Genomic DNA, 19,486 nt, shown 5'->3' with positions numbered 1-19,486 from the left:
GAAGTTAAAAGCTACTAATTTTATGTAATGAAATCAGATTTTTACAGTATAAATGAAATTAATAAGTCGAATGACACTTTTTATGGCAACTTTGCTGGAAATTGTTTCTACCAAGCCTGGTTGTATTTCGTACATTTTGACTTTCGTCAGTGCATTATATTACCAAAATAAGTTACAAGTTATATAATAAACTTATAAAAGTAATAAAATTGCTAAAGAAATCACATGAACGCGAGAAAATACAATTTTTTTTACTCAGCTTGAAGCTGAAAATTATAGCTTAAATAAGTAAAAATTATTTATTAGTTTTTACTTTATCATTCTGAACCTGTTATTGAGAAGTTTAACTGGATACCAAATATTTTTTTAAAACTTTAAACGCAGCTCTTTGATGAATTTAAAACTGCCAAACTATACATAAATTTTGTTAGAAAGTTACAGTATACCAACAAATTTTAACAACGAAACTTTTGTGTCATTTAAATTAATAAAAAAATTGTTTCAGCTCATTATTTTTAACTTAACGCAAGCCTTTTAGTTAATTTTCAACTAAATTAAAACAACTTTAAACACATATACGTTTTTGCGTACACAAAAAACTACAAAAATACTTTCTTGTATAATGTTATTTGGGGTCTAAAGATATATTTATTGTATAGGTATTTAGTTTCTATAAAATCTCTGTGTACTCAATACTTAACTTTTAGAATTATTATGTTAAGTTTAACGATTTCGAGTTTAGATAAAGCACTTAGCTAGCTACTATAGGGGAAATAATGAATTTATTCTTTCAAGATTTTATTTTACAAACTAAGTTTCGGTCAAAGACATAGTCAGTGCTTAAATGAATCTTTTTCAAAAAGAATTAAAGCTTATGTTAACTGGCTATAGCTACTTTTTCAAACTTTCGATTAATAGACATTTAGCTTCTTGCTTATGACAAGTTGAAAGATAAATTGTTAAGTAGAGTTTATTTAATATTTAGTTTATTTTATTTCGGCTAATTTTAAAATCAAAATACATACTTTAATGTAAAATCCGTTCTACTTTTAATTTCTATTATTTGTACATTTTTTGAACATTACTTTACAGTGATATTTTTTATAAACTACTTATAATTTGCACATAACAAAATCGACTTGCTTTTTGTCAGGTAGTACACCAGACATAGATGATACATTTTATAATAAAAATATATTGATACTATTTAGAAGATAGACTATTTATTTAGACGAGTAAAATACAAGGATTTTATAAAAAATGCATTTTATAGATAAAAGGCCATTCTTTTTAGAAAGAGTTGCGAGCAGAATATATAAAAAGTTTCCGCGGGCTTACATGAAATAATTGTATTATCAATAAGAAACACGATTTTAAACTATAAAGGATAAGTGGTTACTAATTAAATATTAAGAGCCTGATAATTATACTAAAAATTTAATGTAAAATTAAGCTCCATATAAGTTTTGCCAAGATTCAGACCCGTTTTGTCTGGGTTGGTACTTTACTCCATCGCCTCGCTTAATCTGCTTTTATGACTGTAATGACTACTGTTTTAGAATTATATGCATTTATATGTAAAGTTTACTCCAAATAGAGATAAAATAAACAATGTTTGATTCAAAAAAATTTATGTTTAGTTAAATACGAACCTTAAAATTTGTACGTTAGTATTTAATGAAAGTGGAAGAATTACTGAAACTTTTGTAAGCTTTGAAAAAAAAATCATTTTTATTGTAAAATTTTTAATAAATTTAACTTGAGTTCATACATAGACAGAAAATTTACTTAAAAATCTCGTTTTTTGAATAACAAACAAACATGAGTTAATAACTTTTTATAAGTTTTATTCGTTGCTCTACTTCTAAGCTTTTACTGATTTCTATACAGCTTTTCTTAATTTAAGATACAGCTTTTATGTATAGCTTTTTTAAAATACGTTTGAGCGTGTTAAAACAAACTGCAAACTTTAAAAAGAACATAACAATAATGTTTACAAGATAAATTAGTTGTCATAAATGAGTAAAGTAGAGGGCAGCTTTTTACAAGTGTTAGATTAATTTTGCTAGAAGTAGTTGCTCGCGGAACATAGAAGAAAAGTTTTAGGCGGGCTACATTTATTTAAAACAGTTGTACTATCAAACAAAAATATTATTTAAACTGTAAAGGACAAGTAATTACGAGTTATGTATAAGAAGCCTGATAATAAAAATTTCGCTGAGTTTAAGCTTAATATAAAGATTCAAACCCAATTTTTCTGGTTTTGTATTGTACTCCATTGCCTTAATGTAATTGTAATGAATGCTGTTTTATAAATGTTGTACTTAGAAATATGCATTTATTATTAAGTTTATCCGTTTTCAAAAAAAAAAAAAACAATTAAAACAGTTAAACATGAAACTTTACTTTGTATGTAATACCTGTAATAGCTTCAATATATGTTACCTTTTAAATAGTTTGTTATTTATATTGTTAGAGTTTAAATAAAATTAACATATCTCATTCGCTTAAAAAACGATAAGAATCGATAAATTTTCACAGTTTTTCATAGATTTTATAATATATGCAGTATAACTTGTTAACGTTAAAAACCTTGTTAAAATTTAGACTTTACTTCATTATAAAAACGTTAATCTTTAATTTAATATAAAACTGTAAACCTTTACTTTATCATAAAGAAGTTTCCGAGGTTTTTAAGCTCTGACTTCTAAAAAAATTGTAAAACTGCCTAATTGATTACGAATTTTAAACACATCGCGAAATTAGTTTATTTTAAATAAAAATCAAAGTTAAATTTCTAATTTTTTTATCCGCTAGGTGTCGCAAATCCACAAGATTGCACCATATCGATTTTAGAAAAAGAATAATTAAAAAAATTTACAGGTTTTTCACCACAAGCTGTCGCTCTTCAAGGGCCACCACGTCCGTCTACTCCACCCTAAAAGCTTAGCCCCACTAATACTGAGCGAAACTTTTTTTTTCTTTAAAATATACATCTTACGTAATATGCCCTTTCAAATGCATTTTTTATTTTTATCTAAATTTTCACAACATTTTTTGTTACTATGCAAACTACAGTAAACAAATGCTTTGTAAGTTTACTTTTTACTTTCTTTAAACTTCATTTATTTACTTAACTAATTTACCTATTTCTTCTAATGAAAATCAAACTAATAAATTATATTAAGCTGACAAACTCAACTTTTGCTTTATTTATATAAAAGTAAAACTTACTTTACAACACAGAACTTTAGTAAAACTTCACTTAACAAGCTATCGTAAAATACGAAATGGTACCCATAATAAACAAACGAAAAAACATACAACCAGTAACAGTCATAGCTAAAAAATGTAAAACTGACCGGGAAAATGCGTAACACAAACATTGAAGCTACCCGACAAAAGCGAACTGACTGTTGATGACTATCATTTGAAATACTCCAGTACTAATAAAATGTTTTTCCACAAATACAAGATTACTGATAAATGCATCGGATGGGGAGGACACGGGGCAGTGTTTATAGGTAATTGAGTAATTGGAATTACTACTTCTGTTAAAATTAAAAGTCTATGAGTAAAAATTCAAAAAAATGTTGAGTTTTGACGTTGTTATTAATCTGTAATAACTTATGATTAAAATAACTAAAAATAAGTTTCTTAAATAATTTTCATCAGCTTTTTGATAATTTAGATTTTACAATATTGATTATTTGTAACATGCATTTGTTCACAGGCATGCCGAAACACGAAAACCTCAAAGTTGCAATAAAATATTGTTCTATGAAAAATGTTACTGGAATCCCTGAGGAAGTTGAAAAACACCAAAAAGTATTAGGAGCAGTGAAAGGAACAGTCTTGGAATATAGTAAGAATTTCGTTTGCCTTATCCTTCAACATTATTTTCTTTTCACTAGAAATCACTTATACTTGACTTTATTTTCTGTTTCTTACTTTTGCATGTCTTTCAATTTAGTCATGATGTCAGTATCAATGTCTATAATGCCTACGTTTGGCATGCAAAAAAAAAAGAACATAAACAATGATCACAAAGATGTTAAACACTTTAAAACTAAAAATAATCAATATTAAACAGATATAGTGAAACTAAAGGACTGGTACACTTATGAGGACTACTACATCATAGTGATGGAATACCTGGACGGTTTCAAAGATATTTCAGCTTATTTAGACAAGCATGAATACATGGATGAGAAGAATGCGAAGCTGTTGTTCAAGAAGGTTTGATAATTTTAAATTTAAAGATATGTTCTTTGTATAATTCTTTGTTAATAAAACTATGGCAGAATTAATTTTGAATTACTACCAACTACTAAAATATTCACTTATATTAAAAAGTAACAATTAAAAAAGTATCTAAGCTAAAAATTAAATAATTTGTTGTAATCTAGTATCCGGATTCCGACTTTTTTAAAATTACAACCCTCCACGATCAGGATAAAGTTTTCAAATTAGCTGGATCCGGATCCAACCGGATCCTGACTTAAAAATAATACTTGTATTAAGCAAGAAAAAGCAGAGGTTGATTAAAGTCAATTAAGTTTCGAACCTTACACTATATGTTACAAGAATCACTTGAAAAGTACATATGATCCGTATCCAGTAGATAACCACTTATAACTTATAATTAACTTGTGCTATTTATGATAATTTTAAACTGATTTAAAACCAAAAATTTTTTTTCAGGCGTACAAAACGATCAATCGCATGAACCAGAAGGGGGTCTACCATTTGGACGTTAAATTAGACAACATACTAATAAGAGAACATGAAGGCGACATTGAAGTGAAATTCGTTGATTTCGGATGCACTCACATAGAAAGCGATAAGGTCAGTTTTGTTTAGACACATTACTACGTTTACTTAGTTATATAAAGTTTTAATTTTTTTTAATAACTATATTTAAATATACAGATAACTTAATAAAAACTTTGGTAAATTTAATTTAATTTACATAAATATTCAATTTAAGGTTTACAAAACTTAAAAGAAAAGATACTAAATATTTATATAAAATTACTACCTACAATTGTTAAAATGATATCAAAACTTGGTAAATGCCAAAAAAATCTAATGTTATTAATTTTTTTTTAAGCCGTTTGAAAACTGGAACTGCATTGGCACGCAAGGATACAGATCTCCGGGAATAATCCAGGAGAAAACATACAAGGACGCCGACATCTTCGGAATGCTAGTCTCCGTGTACCTGATGGTGGAAGGTGATTTCATCTTCGACGATGACGATGACGTCAAGAAGGACTTCAAGGTGCCAAGGGATAAGAGCACATTGAAGTTCAACAAATTTATCACTGAAATGCTGAATGACGTTTTCAGCGGAACCTTCACGCACCAGAAGATAATGAAGCATGGATGGATGAGACGATAAAATTTTGTGTTCAGTTAATTATTTAAAAAAATAGTTATATAATTATTCAGTTTGATTGATTTTTTTTCTGTAACATTTTGCTTTAATAAAATGCATTAGCAGAATAAGTCGTTATTTAATTTATATTGAAATTTTGAATAACATGGTTTTTAAAATTTAACTGTAAGATAAAAAATTGTTTTTAAGGTTAGCTGTTTAGATACCTAGCTAAATTTTATATTAAAAAGCTTCTAAATTAGTCATTCTGAAATTATAGAATTTAAAACAAGTCTGAAATAATATATAATACCATGGAATCATTTGGAAGCGTTAAACTTGAGTAAAAATAATTAAAACATTTAATCTAAACATAAATTTGTCATATATAAATATTAGTTTTTTGTTAAATTAAATAAGAAACGTATTTATATATAATTAACAAGTAAAATATAATTTGAGGAGTTTTTATTCAATTTAATTTAGAATTTTAAGTATAAGAGATCTAATTAAGTTGGGCGAAATTCCGACAAAGCGCTCAAAACGAAACGATTTTTAATTTGCATTCTTCCGATCCTGCTTGTAAAAATGCTTTCTAATGATTAAGTTGTATTGCTCTTTATTTAACAAAAATATCTTGAAATTTAATTTTAAGGGAAATAGAAGCTTTATAAACTTTTAATACAATAATAGGATTATAAAAAAGCAGTAAGATTTAAATAATATTAAATGAATTGCAATAAAATTCATATGTTCATTTAAATTATTCTACTGTAGTTATTAACATCTAAAAGTAAGTTACTAAAAAATAAAATAAAAACAATTATTATTTTTATTCGCTTAACAATGTTGGGAGCGTTGAACTTTTTTAGTTCAAGAAAACTTAGTTTTAAATTATATTTGAACAAAGTGAAACATTGATAATAACAAAATGCCAAACAAAAATATTTGTAAACAATATTCTAAAAAAGTTATGAATCTTTATACTCATATAAAGGAAACTTTAAATGAAACTTATTCTTAATTTATGTCATAACAGACCATTTACAAGGCCAAAAGACCTAGAATCTTTAAAAAACCTAGAATTTGACAATTTAGACGGAAAACCTGGAAAACCCTAGAGTTTTAAACTAATTTTTCATGTTAGGTAGTGAAATTTTGATTTGAAAAAACAACCTATCTCATATAAATAGTTTTTGAAAACATCAGTTTTTTATTTATTTGTAATTCAAGTGTAATGTAATTTTACAGTATCTTTTCAATAATGATATAATATTTAACAATATATTTTTTTTAAATAAAATTTTGTCTAAAAATAAACTCAAAACATGTACTTTCAAAGAACTAGAAGAAATTCGGTAAATCTTTAAGAAATTTCTCAAAAACAGTTGGCTTTTTATTTAAACTGGAAGGATCAACTCACAAAACTCCTTCAGTTTTTTAGTCCTGAATTTTAAATCAAGTTACGGCAGGGATTTCAAAACATTTTCTAACTTAAAAATGCCCTTTGAAAATAAAAAAAAGCAGTTACAAAAGTTGTAAAGTCTCAAAGTTGAATACTTAGTTTAATTTTATTATTTTTTAAGTTCTTATTTTTAAAGTTTACTATAACTGACCAATAACATTACTATAGTGACTTTAAAGCTTTTCTTAATTTAAGTTGGTTCTAAACAACTTCTTTAACTAAACATGTCTGAATATATATACTATATTATGTAGAAAAATTTAAAACTTAATTCTAACAAAAGAATTGAACGTAAACACATTCAATATCTACAAGCTATCAATAGATAATATAAGTTCTCTTTTTTTTATTGATATAAAATAATAAAAGTTCTAAGTTTATGAAATAATAATATAAATTTAAAATACAAGTCTATATAATATACTTCCATCGACTAAAAGTTTATTAAAAAGTTATATTGTTAATATTTTAATGTAAATTGTAAAATTAGTATTTGTAACTTTTCTTAAAAAAAACCTACAATCACCTTTTGCTACGACATAAGTATTTTTATATAATCTATTTAGGTCACGTTGTATTTCTGCTTACGTATTACACGTTAAATAATAAATCAAACGTTTATTAACAGACATAAATACTATTCATGTTGTTATAAGTTGTATATTCCTCCCCAGGAGTATTAACCAGCATATGTCTGGCAATAAAAGAAAACTTCCACTACGAACCAGTTCCATTTTAGACTTTAAATATGATTACATAATACAAGGTTTTATCGAATTATCGTTAAATTAGTTTTTAGGTATTAAGTTACTTGTTTTCGACTTCAGTTCAGCGGCTTCATTACTTGATTTACATATTATTAGTTAGTTTTTGTTTTATTATTTGATTCAAGTTAACAGTTGTAACAAGGCATCAGTTTATACATAATTATTTTCACATTTTTTGGTTAGTTCTAACAATAAGTCATGTTTAAGTAGGTTGTTTTAAATAGAAATTGACAAATGCTGTAAATAAAATGCTTGTTATAATTAACTCATTTTTTTAGAAAGAAATTTTAGCTTTATATTACTGAATATCGAACAAAATTTCGATTTGTACTCTTTTTTTTTGTACTCAGAGTTATCCTAATCTTATTTTGTCAAAATATTATTAAAATAGTTTAAGCAAATGTATGTAGGCATGTTAACTTCTATATATAAATTTATCAATGATCCGTTATTTCTTCTGAAGTAATTTAACTTTTTGCAAAATAAAAACTAATTAAAGATATAACGAAAATTATACACAGCTAATGCACTGTAAGTATGTACGCCTTTGTTAGTTAGTGTACATCAAGTTTATCAAAAAAAAATAGTAAAACTAGATCGGAACTGAAATTAAAGAAACATAACAGTTTTATTAACATATAAAACTAGTATTAATGTTGCATGAAAACCGGTTTAGTCAGTTCTAAAACTTCTTTTATAATTTTATATGTTAAATCTAACGTACGTTATAAAACAATAATAGAATGTTATTAAATGGTTGTTTCTAACAAACTTTTTTAATAGAAGCTCACATTTTTTAAGTCAAAGTCTATAATCTTTCGTTAGATTATTATAAACTTTGAAATTTTTGAAATATTGAATTTATTTATAAATAATTATTTGTATAGTGCAACTAAACAAAGTTTCCCAAACTTTTTTTCAATAATTGCCACCTAGGTACAAATTGTTAAACTTACCCATTATTTAATTTTAACTTGTTAAATACGTAACGAATTAAAGTCGCAAAACAATTGTTACTAAAAAGAGTTTATAAAACATCTTAATACTATCATTTTCTATTAACTTTTGCACAAAATTTTAACTAAAACATGTCTTTCAATTATAAACTTCATTTATTAGGTTAATAATAAGAGTTAGAACTAGATTTATAGATATAAATTTAAACCTTAGAATATGAGTAATTTTACTAGGCTGTTAATTATAGTTAATGTTCACTAAATGAGTATAAATCACTCATGTTTAAACGAAATCTATAAAGTATAATATATATAAATTTATTTTTTTTTGAGTTAGCTGTCTTTTACAGAACTTTAATTTAAAATGACGTAAAAGTTATTCTTTAAAATAACTATAAATTATATATACATTGAAAATAATAAAACAGCATGCAAAACATTTAGCTAATAGTAATAATATTCATCTATAATTTTCTACTTAATAAGGCTTTTTAAATGTTTATTATTAAAAAATCTAAAATTTATAAATGAATTTGATTAAGTAAAACGTAATTTATGTAAACCCATTGAAATGTTACTAGTTTCTAAAGTTTGTGCTTGATTCAACATATACTTCAAATGTACAGAAAATTTTGTCGTTTAAATTTTTCTGCAATATTAAGGTAACATCTTGATAAAAAAATATACTAAACTGCAGAATATTTGCATTAACAGTTTTCACAACATTGAAATACTTACACTGTTATTTGTTACTATCAAATCCTTAAAAAGCGAAACTTAATTTATAATTACTTCAAATTTTTAAATTTTTGCTATTACTTTTACTACTAACATTAACATTTTTATTACTAACCTAACTGGTTTTCTTAATATTTCTTAATCTATAACAAAACCTTTGATATAATAAAAAGTTTGAACCATAGTTCGAACCTGATACAATTAGATTTCACTAAAATCTAACAAATGCTTTGAAAGTTATTCGTTAAAATAAATTCCTAAACACGTTGCCTTAAAATGCATTTAAAGGAAATTATAAATATTTTTCTCTTTTTTATGTTTAATGACAATACACTTTTCTTTTCAATTCTATGTTGATTTAATTTATTTGTGATTTTTGATTTTATTAAATTGAAAATGAGAAAATACTGTTTGTTAACAACTATAGGTTGTTTTCTACAGCTTAAAAAATTGAGTTTCTTGAAAGTGCATAATTATAATAAAACTATAAAATATATATATTGTTATGTTAAACAAGTATTTGCGTGTATTTAAATACTTTAACAAAAGTTTTAAAAATGTTTTATTCATTTAAAGAAATATTACTTCTATATCATAATGTTAAGTACATGTGTTTTTAATTATAAGATTGCAATAAGACAGATGGTAGAAGTAAAAATTTTTAGAAACAGCAGTTTTGTATGTTTTAATGTTATTTTTTTATTTAAATATAGTTTTTTAAAGCTGCATATTGAAAAACGCATAGAACTGTTTCAAAATCTATGTTGTCTTTACGAAACCAACAAATAAAAGTTTAAGTTTTACAGCATGGAATAAAACATGAAGTTGTTTGATAGCTCGATTTTTGAATGATCACTTGTAGAGCTAAATAAAACTTCTAAAAATTTCAAACACTTAATTTCCTAAACTTAATTATATAGTTATAAAGATAGATATAAATTAAACATAACTAATAAAACACGATAGATCTATGTGTATCATGCTTGAATCAAAAATACTTACAATACACCACATCAACATTTAGTAATACTTATAGAAGTAAATTATTGAAGGATTTTTAACTAAGTTTAGCAATATTACAGCAAAAACTTTCTAAAATTAACTGTTATTTTAGACAACAACTGAACTTAATAAAAAAAGACTTTTATTGTAAGTAAAAATAAACTGCGTTTGTTAATATTTATACATTTAAATATAGTGTTATTGTTTGAGCCGATAACAGTTTGAAAATATTCATTGACTTTATTAGGATAATTCGAATTACAAAGATCTAGCAACGTTATCGAATCATATATCAGTTTAAGTAAGTATAAATACCTTGCTGGACACATAACAGATACAACTTAAAGGTATTTTAACAGAAACAACAGGGTTAATGCAACTAAAGTTCTCAGTCAAAACTAAAAACTTCTTTTTAATTTATCACGTATTTTCTAACAGCTATGTTTATTTGGTTTTTCTTATAATTTTCAAATTGTTTGTTTTAAGGTAAAAAGTTAAAAATCGCTACTATCAAAACAGAAGACTTTAGTAATTAGTTTAGCAAAACTATTGTGCTTAAGGGTTTCTAAGTTTTTTAAATTGTCATATTTGAATTTAACAGTAATAAATAAAATGAAGAACATTTTGCTTAAATTATTAATTTTAATTCCAATTTTTATGTTGATTTAAGCTGTTAAAACATTACTTTTTAAAGATTCTTGAATTTGTTTGTGTGTTTGGTTTAGTAAAAAGTAATTTATGTAAACCAATATATATGTAACTAGTTTTTATAATTAGTGATTGATTTAACATAAGTTTTTAACAATTACACTCTACCATACACATAAGTTTGTCTTTCCAATTTTTTTCGAAAAATTTAATTTATATTTTGGTTTAAAACCCAATAAACTGCAGGATAATTACAATAATAAAATATTTAAAAAAAATTTTTCTTTAATCATATCCTTAAAAAGTGCTGTTTAATTTAAAAATACTCTGAACAATCGAATAGTTTAACACGTATCTTTATTATTAACTTTATCATTTTTATTTATAATAAAACTTATTTTTAAATATTTCTCAATCTATAAAAAAGAATAATACAGTAAAATGTTTGAACCCTTGTTTGAATCTGATACACTTATATTATAATAAAATATATTAAATGCTTTCTCAGTTGACCGTTAAAATAAATTCCTACAAACGCTTCCTTGGAATACATTTAAAGGTGATTATAAACGCTTTCTTCTATTTATATTTAATGACAACATTGTTTTTCTCTTCAAATCAACTTAAAATTATTATAAATTATTAGAGAATTTTTTTTTAATACACTGAAAGTATTAGTGCTTTGAAAACAATATTCTTAATATATATTTATACGAAAAAGATACTGTTTGATAATAACTGTAAGCTGTTTTCACAGCTTTACAAATTAAGTTTCTGAACAGAATTTAATTTAAAAAAAATAATGTTGTTTTTTTACTGTGTAGTTTAATTTATTTTGTATATTTATCAACTTAAACTTATCATAAGATTTAATATGAGTTGAATATAGATAGTTACTATACTAACAATAAACGTAAATGCTTAACTGAGTAAGTTTAAACCAGCATAAGTCTGGCAACAAAATTTAAAGTTTTTAAACTTGTTTTATAAAACAAACATAGCAAAAATTATTTGTTTCTTAATGATTAATTGTTGATGTTTCACTGATTGCATTTGTTACTGCGCAGCCGTTACTAACCACAAGTGAGAGAAGCACGCGTCGTTTCCGTTAGTTGCTAAGCAACTTATTTTTTACGCAATGAACTAAAGTAATCGATAGTTATAAGCAGTATAATAGTTGCAGTTTTAAAATACTGTTTGCTTTTTTCAAATCTCAATTGCAATTAGCTTTTTGAATGTAAAAAGAAAAAAAAAATGTGTTATAGATAATTTTTCTTGTTGCAAGATAAGCTTTTAAGTTAAAATAATGTAACTTTTAGGCATAAGTTTAATTAAGGTTTAGATAATTAGATTATGATACTACCATATGAGTTTCGAAAAAACTATATATTAAACGAAATTTTATAAATAAATAAAGATTTATCTACAATGCAAACTACAGATTTTCTTTGCGGACTAAAAAGCATTTAACACAATAAAATTCTTGCATGATGTACTGATTTACAACTTTAATCTATCATTTTAATTGCTAACAAATTTTACATAGACAACTTTTAAAACAAATAAAAGTGGTCAGGAAAGTTTGCTAAAATTAGGAGCGGTAATATTGTATCCGGATCCTGACTTAAAAATAATACTTGTATTAAGCAAAGAAAACAGAGGTTGATTAAAGTCAATTAAGTTTCGAACCTTACACTATATGTTACAAGAAACACTTGAAAAGTACATATGATCCGTATCCAGTAGATAACCACTATAACTTGTAACTAACCTGTGCTATTTATGATAATTTTAAACAGATTTAAAACCAACAATTTTTTTTTCTAGGCGTACAAAACGATCAATCCCATGAACCAGAAGGGGGTGTACCATTTGGACGTTAAATTAGACAACATACTAATAAGAGAACATGAAGGCGACATTGAAGTGAAATTCGTTGATTTCGGATGCACTCACAAAGAAAGCGATAAGGTCAGTTTTATTAAGAAACATGACTGAGCTATACACGTGGTATAAAATTTTAAATTTTTTTTATTTTTTTCTTCAAATGTATTTAAATATACTAAAAACTACATAAAAACATCGATAAAATTTATTTATAATTTAATAAATATTCAATTTAAGACTTACAAAACTTAAAATGACAGATACTAAATTTTTATATAAAACTACCACATATTTTTGTTAACATGATTTAAAAACTTAATAAAAACAAAACAAAATTTTACATTATTTGTTTAAAGCCGTTCGAAAACTAGAACTGCGTTGGCACGCAAGGATACAGATCTCCGGGAATAATCCAGGAGAGAACATACAAGGACGCCGACATCTTCGGAATGCTGGTCTCCGTGTACCTGATGGTGGAAGGTGATTTCATCTTCGACGATGACGATGAAGTCAAGAAAAACTTCAAGGTACCGAGGGATAAGAGCACATTGAAGTTTAACAAATTTATCACTGAAATGCTGAATGACATTTTCAGCGGAACCTTCACGCACCAGAAGATAATGAAGCATGGATGGATGAGACGATAAAAAATTGTGTTCAGTTATACAACTACTTCTCTAAAAAAGTTATATAATTATTCAGTTTGATTGATATTTTTTCGTAATTAATTTTTTGCTTTAATAAATTGCATTACTATAATGTGTTGCTATTTGATTTATATTCCAATTCTTATTAAAATTTTAGATAGCCTTTAATATTTAGTTGTAAAAATAACAACATGTTTTCCAATTTGATTAGCTGTAAAGAAACCTACTTAAATTTATAAAAACAGTTTCTAAATTAGAAGTTTCTCAAACTATAATATTCAATACTAATATAAGTTTGTATATCATACCTTAGAAATATTTCTAAGCGTTTAACATACATAAAAATGATTTAAACACTTAATATAAACATTAAACATGCCATCTATGAAGCAAGACAAAGCGTTTAGTATGTTTTTGTTTATATGAAATAAAATATGTTTGAATTAATTAGAAACGTGTTTACTTTTTAGATAGTAAACAAGTAAAAATCTAATTTAAAAATATAATTTTTACCAAATAAGAATTTGAATTAAAATGGGGCGAAATTCCGACCTAGCGTTCAAAATACACAAATATTTGGTTTTGCGAAATGTCCCGGCAGCTTTCCGACCAATTTTTTTTTTTTGAATTCTTGCGATCTTGTTTGCAAGTATTTCCTTTTATACTTTACAAGTATTAGAAACTTTGTTATACTCTTTATATATCAAATTTTTATTTTTTATTTTTTAGGGAAGTAGAAGCACTAAAAGCTTTTAATATTATAGGATTATAAAAAAGTAGTATAGTTTAAAAACTGGTTTGATGAATTGATTAAAGTCCAATTAGTTAATTTAACTATTGTTTTTTATTATTAAGTATTTAAAAGTATCTACGTGAAAAAGAAATGTAAACAAAAATTATTCACTCAACATGTTGTGAACGTTGAAACTTTTCAATTCAATAAATTTATATTAAAAATTTTGTATTCACAAAGTAAAATATTGATAATAACTAAACGCCAAACACAAACTTTTCGAAACAAAATTCAAATAAAAAGAAATTTGAATCTTTATTATAATAAACTACGCTTATTGTTAAGCTTGTGAAATCAATATTTTTTATATACTCCTACTTTAATTGTTAGTAAATTTCAAAGGTGTTAATCACGTCTTAAAATAAGTAAAAAAAATAGAATTTATATAAAAAATCTTAAAAATATATTGATTACAGCTAAATTAAAGAGTAAAACTTTGGCAATTGGTCCATATATATTTAAATAACTGAATTATAGAAAAAAAAAAGTTACGATTACAAATTTAGAAGTTGGTTAAATTAGTGCTATTGTTATCATTTTAGTTGATTAAATTAAACAAATAAAAATATAATCTACAGCATCAAACAAGTACAATTAATTTATAAAATTGTCTAAGACATAATAAAAAATCACTCATACACAAAAATACTTAAGAGCATTGCATTAAACTAAAACCAAGTTGGAGTAAAATCTTAATTTAGTCAATACTTATTCAGTTTATGATATTTTGCCATATAATTTATCTAAATTTGCAACAGCTATGTAGTTGTTTTCAAATTCTTCTACTCAAAATAAAAATTAATATTAAAATAGTATAATTGTAAACTATAATTTTTTTAATTGATTACTAACACGACAGTTATATATTTTCTAATATTTATTTAATTTAATTTAATTTAACAATATTTTCAAAACGACTGAGATATGATTTTACTTTATTTTTTCAAAAATTGAAAAATAATACAAACATTCTAAAACGTATATTTGTGTGAGTTTTGTAAGTAAATTCGATAAAAAATTAAAAATTGCAAGTTATTTTTCAACATGATTTGAAGAAAAGTTCAATATGTAATTAAAAAACAATTATATTTATTGTAACTTTGTAGATACTATACAATATACAAAGTTTACAGACTTATAACTGCTAAACTTATGTAGCTAGACATTAATCTTAGCAGCTTATTTATTTAAATAACAAACTAACATAACTAATTTATTTTCGAACTTTTTTAGCAATCTTTTTAGTTTTTTTGTTTTCTAAATTCACATTTTACTTTAAATCTTCATTTGCAATATAAATCTGTGTATACCTTGTAAATTATACATTGTACGAAACACTTTTTAAATAATGATAACAATGCTCTTACTTTTAATAAAAACTTTAAGTAAAAACTGGACCGAAAAATGTCAAAGTGTTTCATTCATTTTATAACAAGTGTATATAGTTTAAATTAATATGCTTGTTTTAAAGCTTTTAAAATTGAATTTTTTTTCAATGTTTCTATTTTAGCTGCTAGTCATTTCGAAAGCTGCTAAGAACAACATTACATATTTAGTGAAAAGTAAGTAGTGGCAAAGCAATGAAATTTTTCAAGTTTAAAAAAAAATTAAATGACAGTCTTAGTTTAAAATAAAAGTTTTTACTATTCGTTTTGTAAGTTTTTTTATATTAATTTTATTGTAGGAAACAATATTAGTTACTAGAAAAATTTAAAACTTGCTTACAAATGCTTATTTAACTTTATTATGTAACATTTTTATTTCTTTTACTTAAGTTTAATAAATTATATTCATATAATAAGAAAGCTGTTTAAAGCATCTAAGTAAGCAATTATTGAATTAATTCTATATTTCAGTTAGAAGTTTTTATATCAATTGCACAAGTACTGATAAAAGTTAAGTTTTAAATTATTAATTTTTACAAGAATCATTAAGAAAATTAACCGCAGTTTCACATGTTTACTTATAAAACCAACAACTGAAAAGTTTATAAACTAAAATAACATTAACAATAGACACCAACTTAATTACTGTTTATTTTTATAGACATACAAAAATAAGACATTTTAACTTGATTAGGTTTATTGACGCTTTTATTTTTTCAAATTATATGGTATACACTGTTATGTAAAAATTCCTAAAATAAATTATAATATTCTTTAAATTTTAAAGCAAAACATTAATTTTTCCAACCATATGTATTGTTAAACAAAAATTATTAAACTTATTTTTTGGTACTTTTTTGGTCTGGTAAATATAACATTAATTAGTAACTGCTTTCTTTTCCTGTTTTGAAGTTAAGCTTTCATCCACATATTTTTTCACGGATAAAACTACTCTATTTTTTAACAAAATTGAAACATTATACAAACGTTCTAAAACTTTTATTTGTGCGAGTTTTTAGATGTGAAAATAAATACTTCTGTTGTAACAATTTTTATAAAGAAATCTATTAAAAATTAATCAAAAAATGTTTTTATTAAAACCTAGTTTATTAGTCAAATTTTACATTTTGTAATTTTTTGATAGTATGTTGAAATTTGTGAATATTGCAAGAATTTAATTTTTTTGACTTTTAATTGTATAGTTTGGTCATTTTAAACGTAAAAAGTTTTTTAAATTAAATTGTAAATTGGGTTTCGTACAGTGGTTTTGTAAGTAATAAAACTAGTATTTGAACAGCGAATACTTATTAAAACGAAATAAGCACCTAGTGTTTTGAAAGTTTGTTTACAACAATATCTTCTTCTACAACCCACCCAATAAAATTATTTCTGCAAGTTTTTGGTATAGTACAGTGGTGAGTATGTTTTAATAATAGTATTATTAACTACAACTTAGAGTTGTTTAACTCTTATATATCAAACAGATCCATACTATAAGACAAACCATGTATGTAATTTGAAGATTAAGATAACAGTATAATACATTTTACCTGGTAAAACACAAAAGCTAAAAGTTTTAGTTTCATTAACATATTATTTAATCATAGCAGTAGATAACTTTTTATATAACTGTTTATAAGTTTATAAAAAAAAGTTTTAACCTGATACACAAACTTAAACTATTCTTTTTTTCTGAAAGTATGGCACCCATGCTAAAATTTTAACATAGTGTTTTGGTTAAAACCTATTAAGGGTATAGAAAAAAATTCTAACCTTTATGTGACTGATGACATATAACATTTAATTTATAAATCAGCTATCTATAAAGTAGATAAAGTAGTTAAGACCTCTGGTAAACAGATGAGCATATAAATTTATAAGCCCCCACCCCTGTCCCTTACACCCAGTACTTTTACATTTATATATCTAAATGTATAAAATTACTTTTATTTAATCAACACTTGTTTTTAAAACATTTTATCTTTGTATAAGTATAATGTTGTAAAAAAAGATATAATTTTGAAAACCTTACATTTTCACCAAAAGTTTATAAGTATTTTGTATCATGCTTGCCATACATTCAAAATACTTAATATTGTTCAGCAGAGTTTGAATTTTTTAAATCTAAGGTTGAGTAAGGACAAATCAAAATAGTTTTATGTTTTTAAAAGTCTTAGGCCAGTTTTTTCTAGACCTTGATACAGATAAAGTTGGTCAAGTAACAATGTTTTGATATTTTATAACCTGTTTTGTTTTAAAACATGATTTATATTGATTTGAAAAGTTTATTTCAATCAAATTAAGATTTTCAATATGATTTGAAAAAAAAGCACAGGATGACTTAGGACTGTACAAGGTCACTAAGGATAGTTTTTTGTTTTAAAGAGTGGCAATGTTGTTTTTATACTATGAGAATTATTTTAAATGTAAACCAAGTTGTTTGTATAGTAATGAATAAAACACATTTTTAATAAGTAATATTTTTATGATTTTTTATACAAATTTAATATCTCTGTTTGCAAAACAGTTGTGTGTACTTTACTTAAGTTGTTAGACATGCACACACATGACTATTTTAATAAAAATACCAGTTTAAATCAACTTTATGTATTATACTATTTATAACTTTGTTTTTTTTTTCAGTTTCTGTTCTTAAATTGCATTATTGATCATGACAAATCAATGATGCGGAACCGGTGGACCTCTCTGTCACTAGATCTCATTGATTATGCAAAGTGAAACAATAAGTAAGTATTTACAATTACAAATAATTTAAAAACTGTTTTGTTCAACTTATAGAAAAAAATCTGATACTGAAATTTTTGTAATAAATCCAAAGTGTTTCTTTAGTGCTTGGGGTTTTTTTTATGGTTAAATAGAAATTTGATTTATAAATTTACTGTTTATTTTAAACATAAGAAAAAAGATGTTTTTATTGATATAATCAAAGTAAAGTAAAATGTTTATCTTAGCGGTCTATCATAGCAAACTTGATAACTATTAAAGTTACATATGTTTAACTTACTAGACCAACAAATAGTGCAGTATTTTCTCATATTGAGCAATGTAAATTTTGTCAAATTTATTATAATATATTAAACTGTTTTAATGTACTTAAATTTAGTAGAGAAAAAGTTATTAGCAGTTGCAACAACTATGATTAAATTTTAAAGCTTTTAAATAGTGTATGCTCCTTCTGATAATCTTATTTAGGTTTGATAATTGATTAATTTCATTTGTTTGTTTTGATTTCTATTTTAATAATTTAAACTCGAATTTTCGTTTGGTAAATTAATTATGTGAGTATTTATCATCTTTTGAAAGGAAAATAAGTTAGTTAAGATATGTAAGCATTGCTCAAACAAACTTGTTAAAAGTAAAAAGTGTTGTTAATTTCAATAAAATGGTAATTTAAATCATTCAAACGTCTTTATTTATAAGTTATATGATTTTATTTAAACTTTAAACACATATAATTATTAAAATTAATAAATTTATTTAGTTTGTATTGCTCGCTTGCATTTAATTTTTTGTCAATTTTTATCAAACTGTAGTTTTGACTGCAAAAGCTACAAGTTTGTTGGATGCTTTTTTATTACATGTTAACTTGTATATATTGTATACAAATCTACAATTAAGTTTAAAGAGACTAAAATATGGTACTTGTAAAACTTAGTATCTTATAATGTTGTGTTTAATATGTATAGTGGTGTAGTAAAGCATAAAAAATAGTAGTAAAATTTATTGTTTAATACAGGTGGCCTGAAATGTAAGTAATATTTGAACAGTGTGTTTTCATATCAGTAGTTTAAATTAAG

General features: G+C 24.2%; 2 protein-coding genes across 2 annotated transcripts; both read left to right on the top strand.

Moving 5' to 3' along the window:
* Nucleotides 1-3,454: 3,454 nt before the first annotated feature.
* On the top strand, nt 3,455-5,404 carry LOC145833674 (serine/threonine-protein kinase pim-3-like). Its single transcript, XM_082940822.1, has 5 exons — nt 3,455-3,524; nt 3,734-3,865; nt 4,094-4,239; nt 4,705-4,848; nt 5,114-5,404. Exons 1-5 carry the CDS (start codon nt 3,455-3,457, stop codon nt 5,402-5,404), a joined length of 783 nt encoding a protein of 260 aa, XP_082796948.1.
* A 6,048-nt stretch (nt 5,405-11,452) lies between these two features.
* LOC145833673 (uncharacterized) lies at nt 11,453-13,490 on the top strand. Its single transcript, XM_082940821.1, has 3 exons — nt 11,453-11,515; nt 12,784-12,927; nt 13,215-13,490. The coding sequence occupies exons 1-3, from the start codon at nt 11,453-11,455 to the stop codon at nt 13,488-13,490; spliced, it is 483 nt and encodes a 160-aa protein (XP_082796947.1).
* Nucleotides 13,491-19,486: the final 5,996 nt, after the last annotated feature.

This window comes from Thalia democratica, chromosome 4, assembly GCF_965202585.1.
Source record: "Thalia democratica chromosome 4, ktThaDemo2.hap1.1, whole genome shotgun sequence".
NCBI lineage: Eukaryota > Metazoa > Chordata > Thaliacea > Salpida > Salpidae > Thalia > Thalia democratica.
The sequence above is the reverse complement of the archived record's forward strand: the minus strand, read 5'-3'. Positions and strand labels throughout refer to the sequence as shown.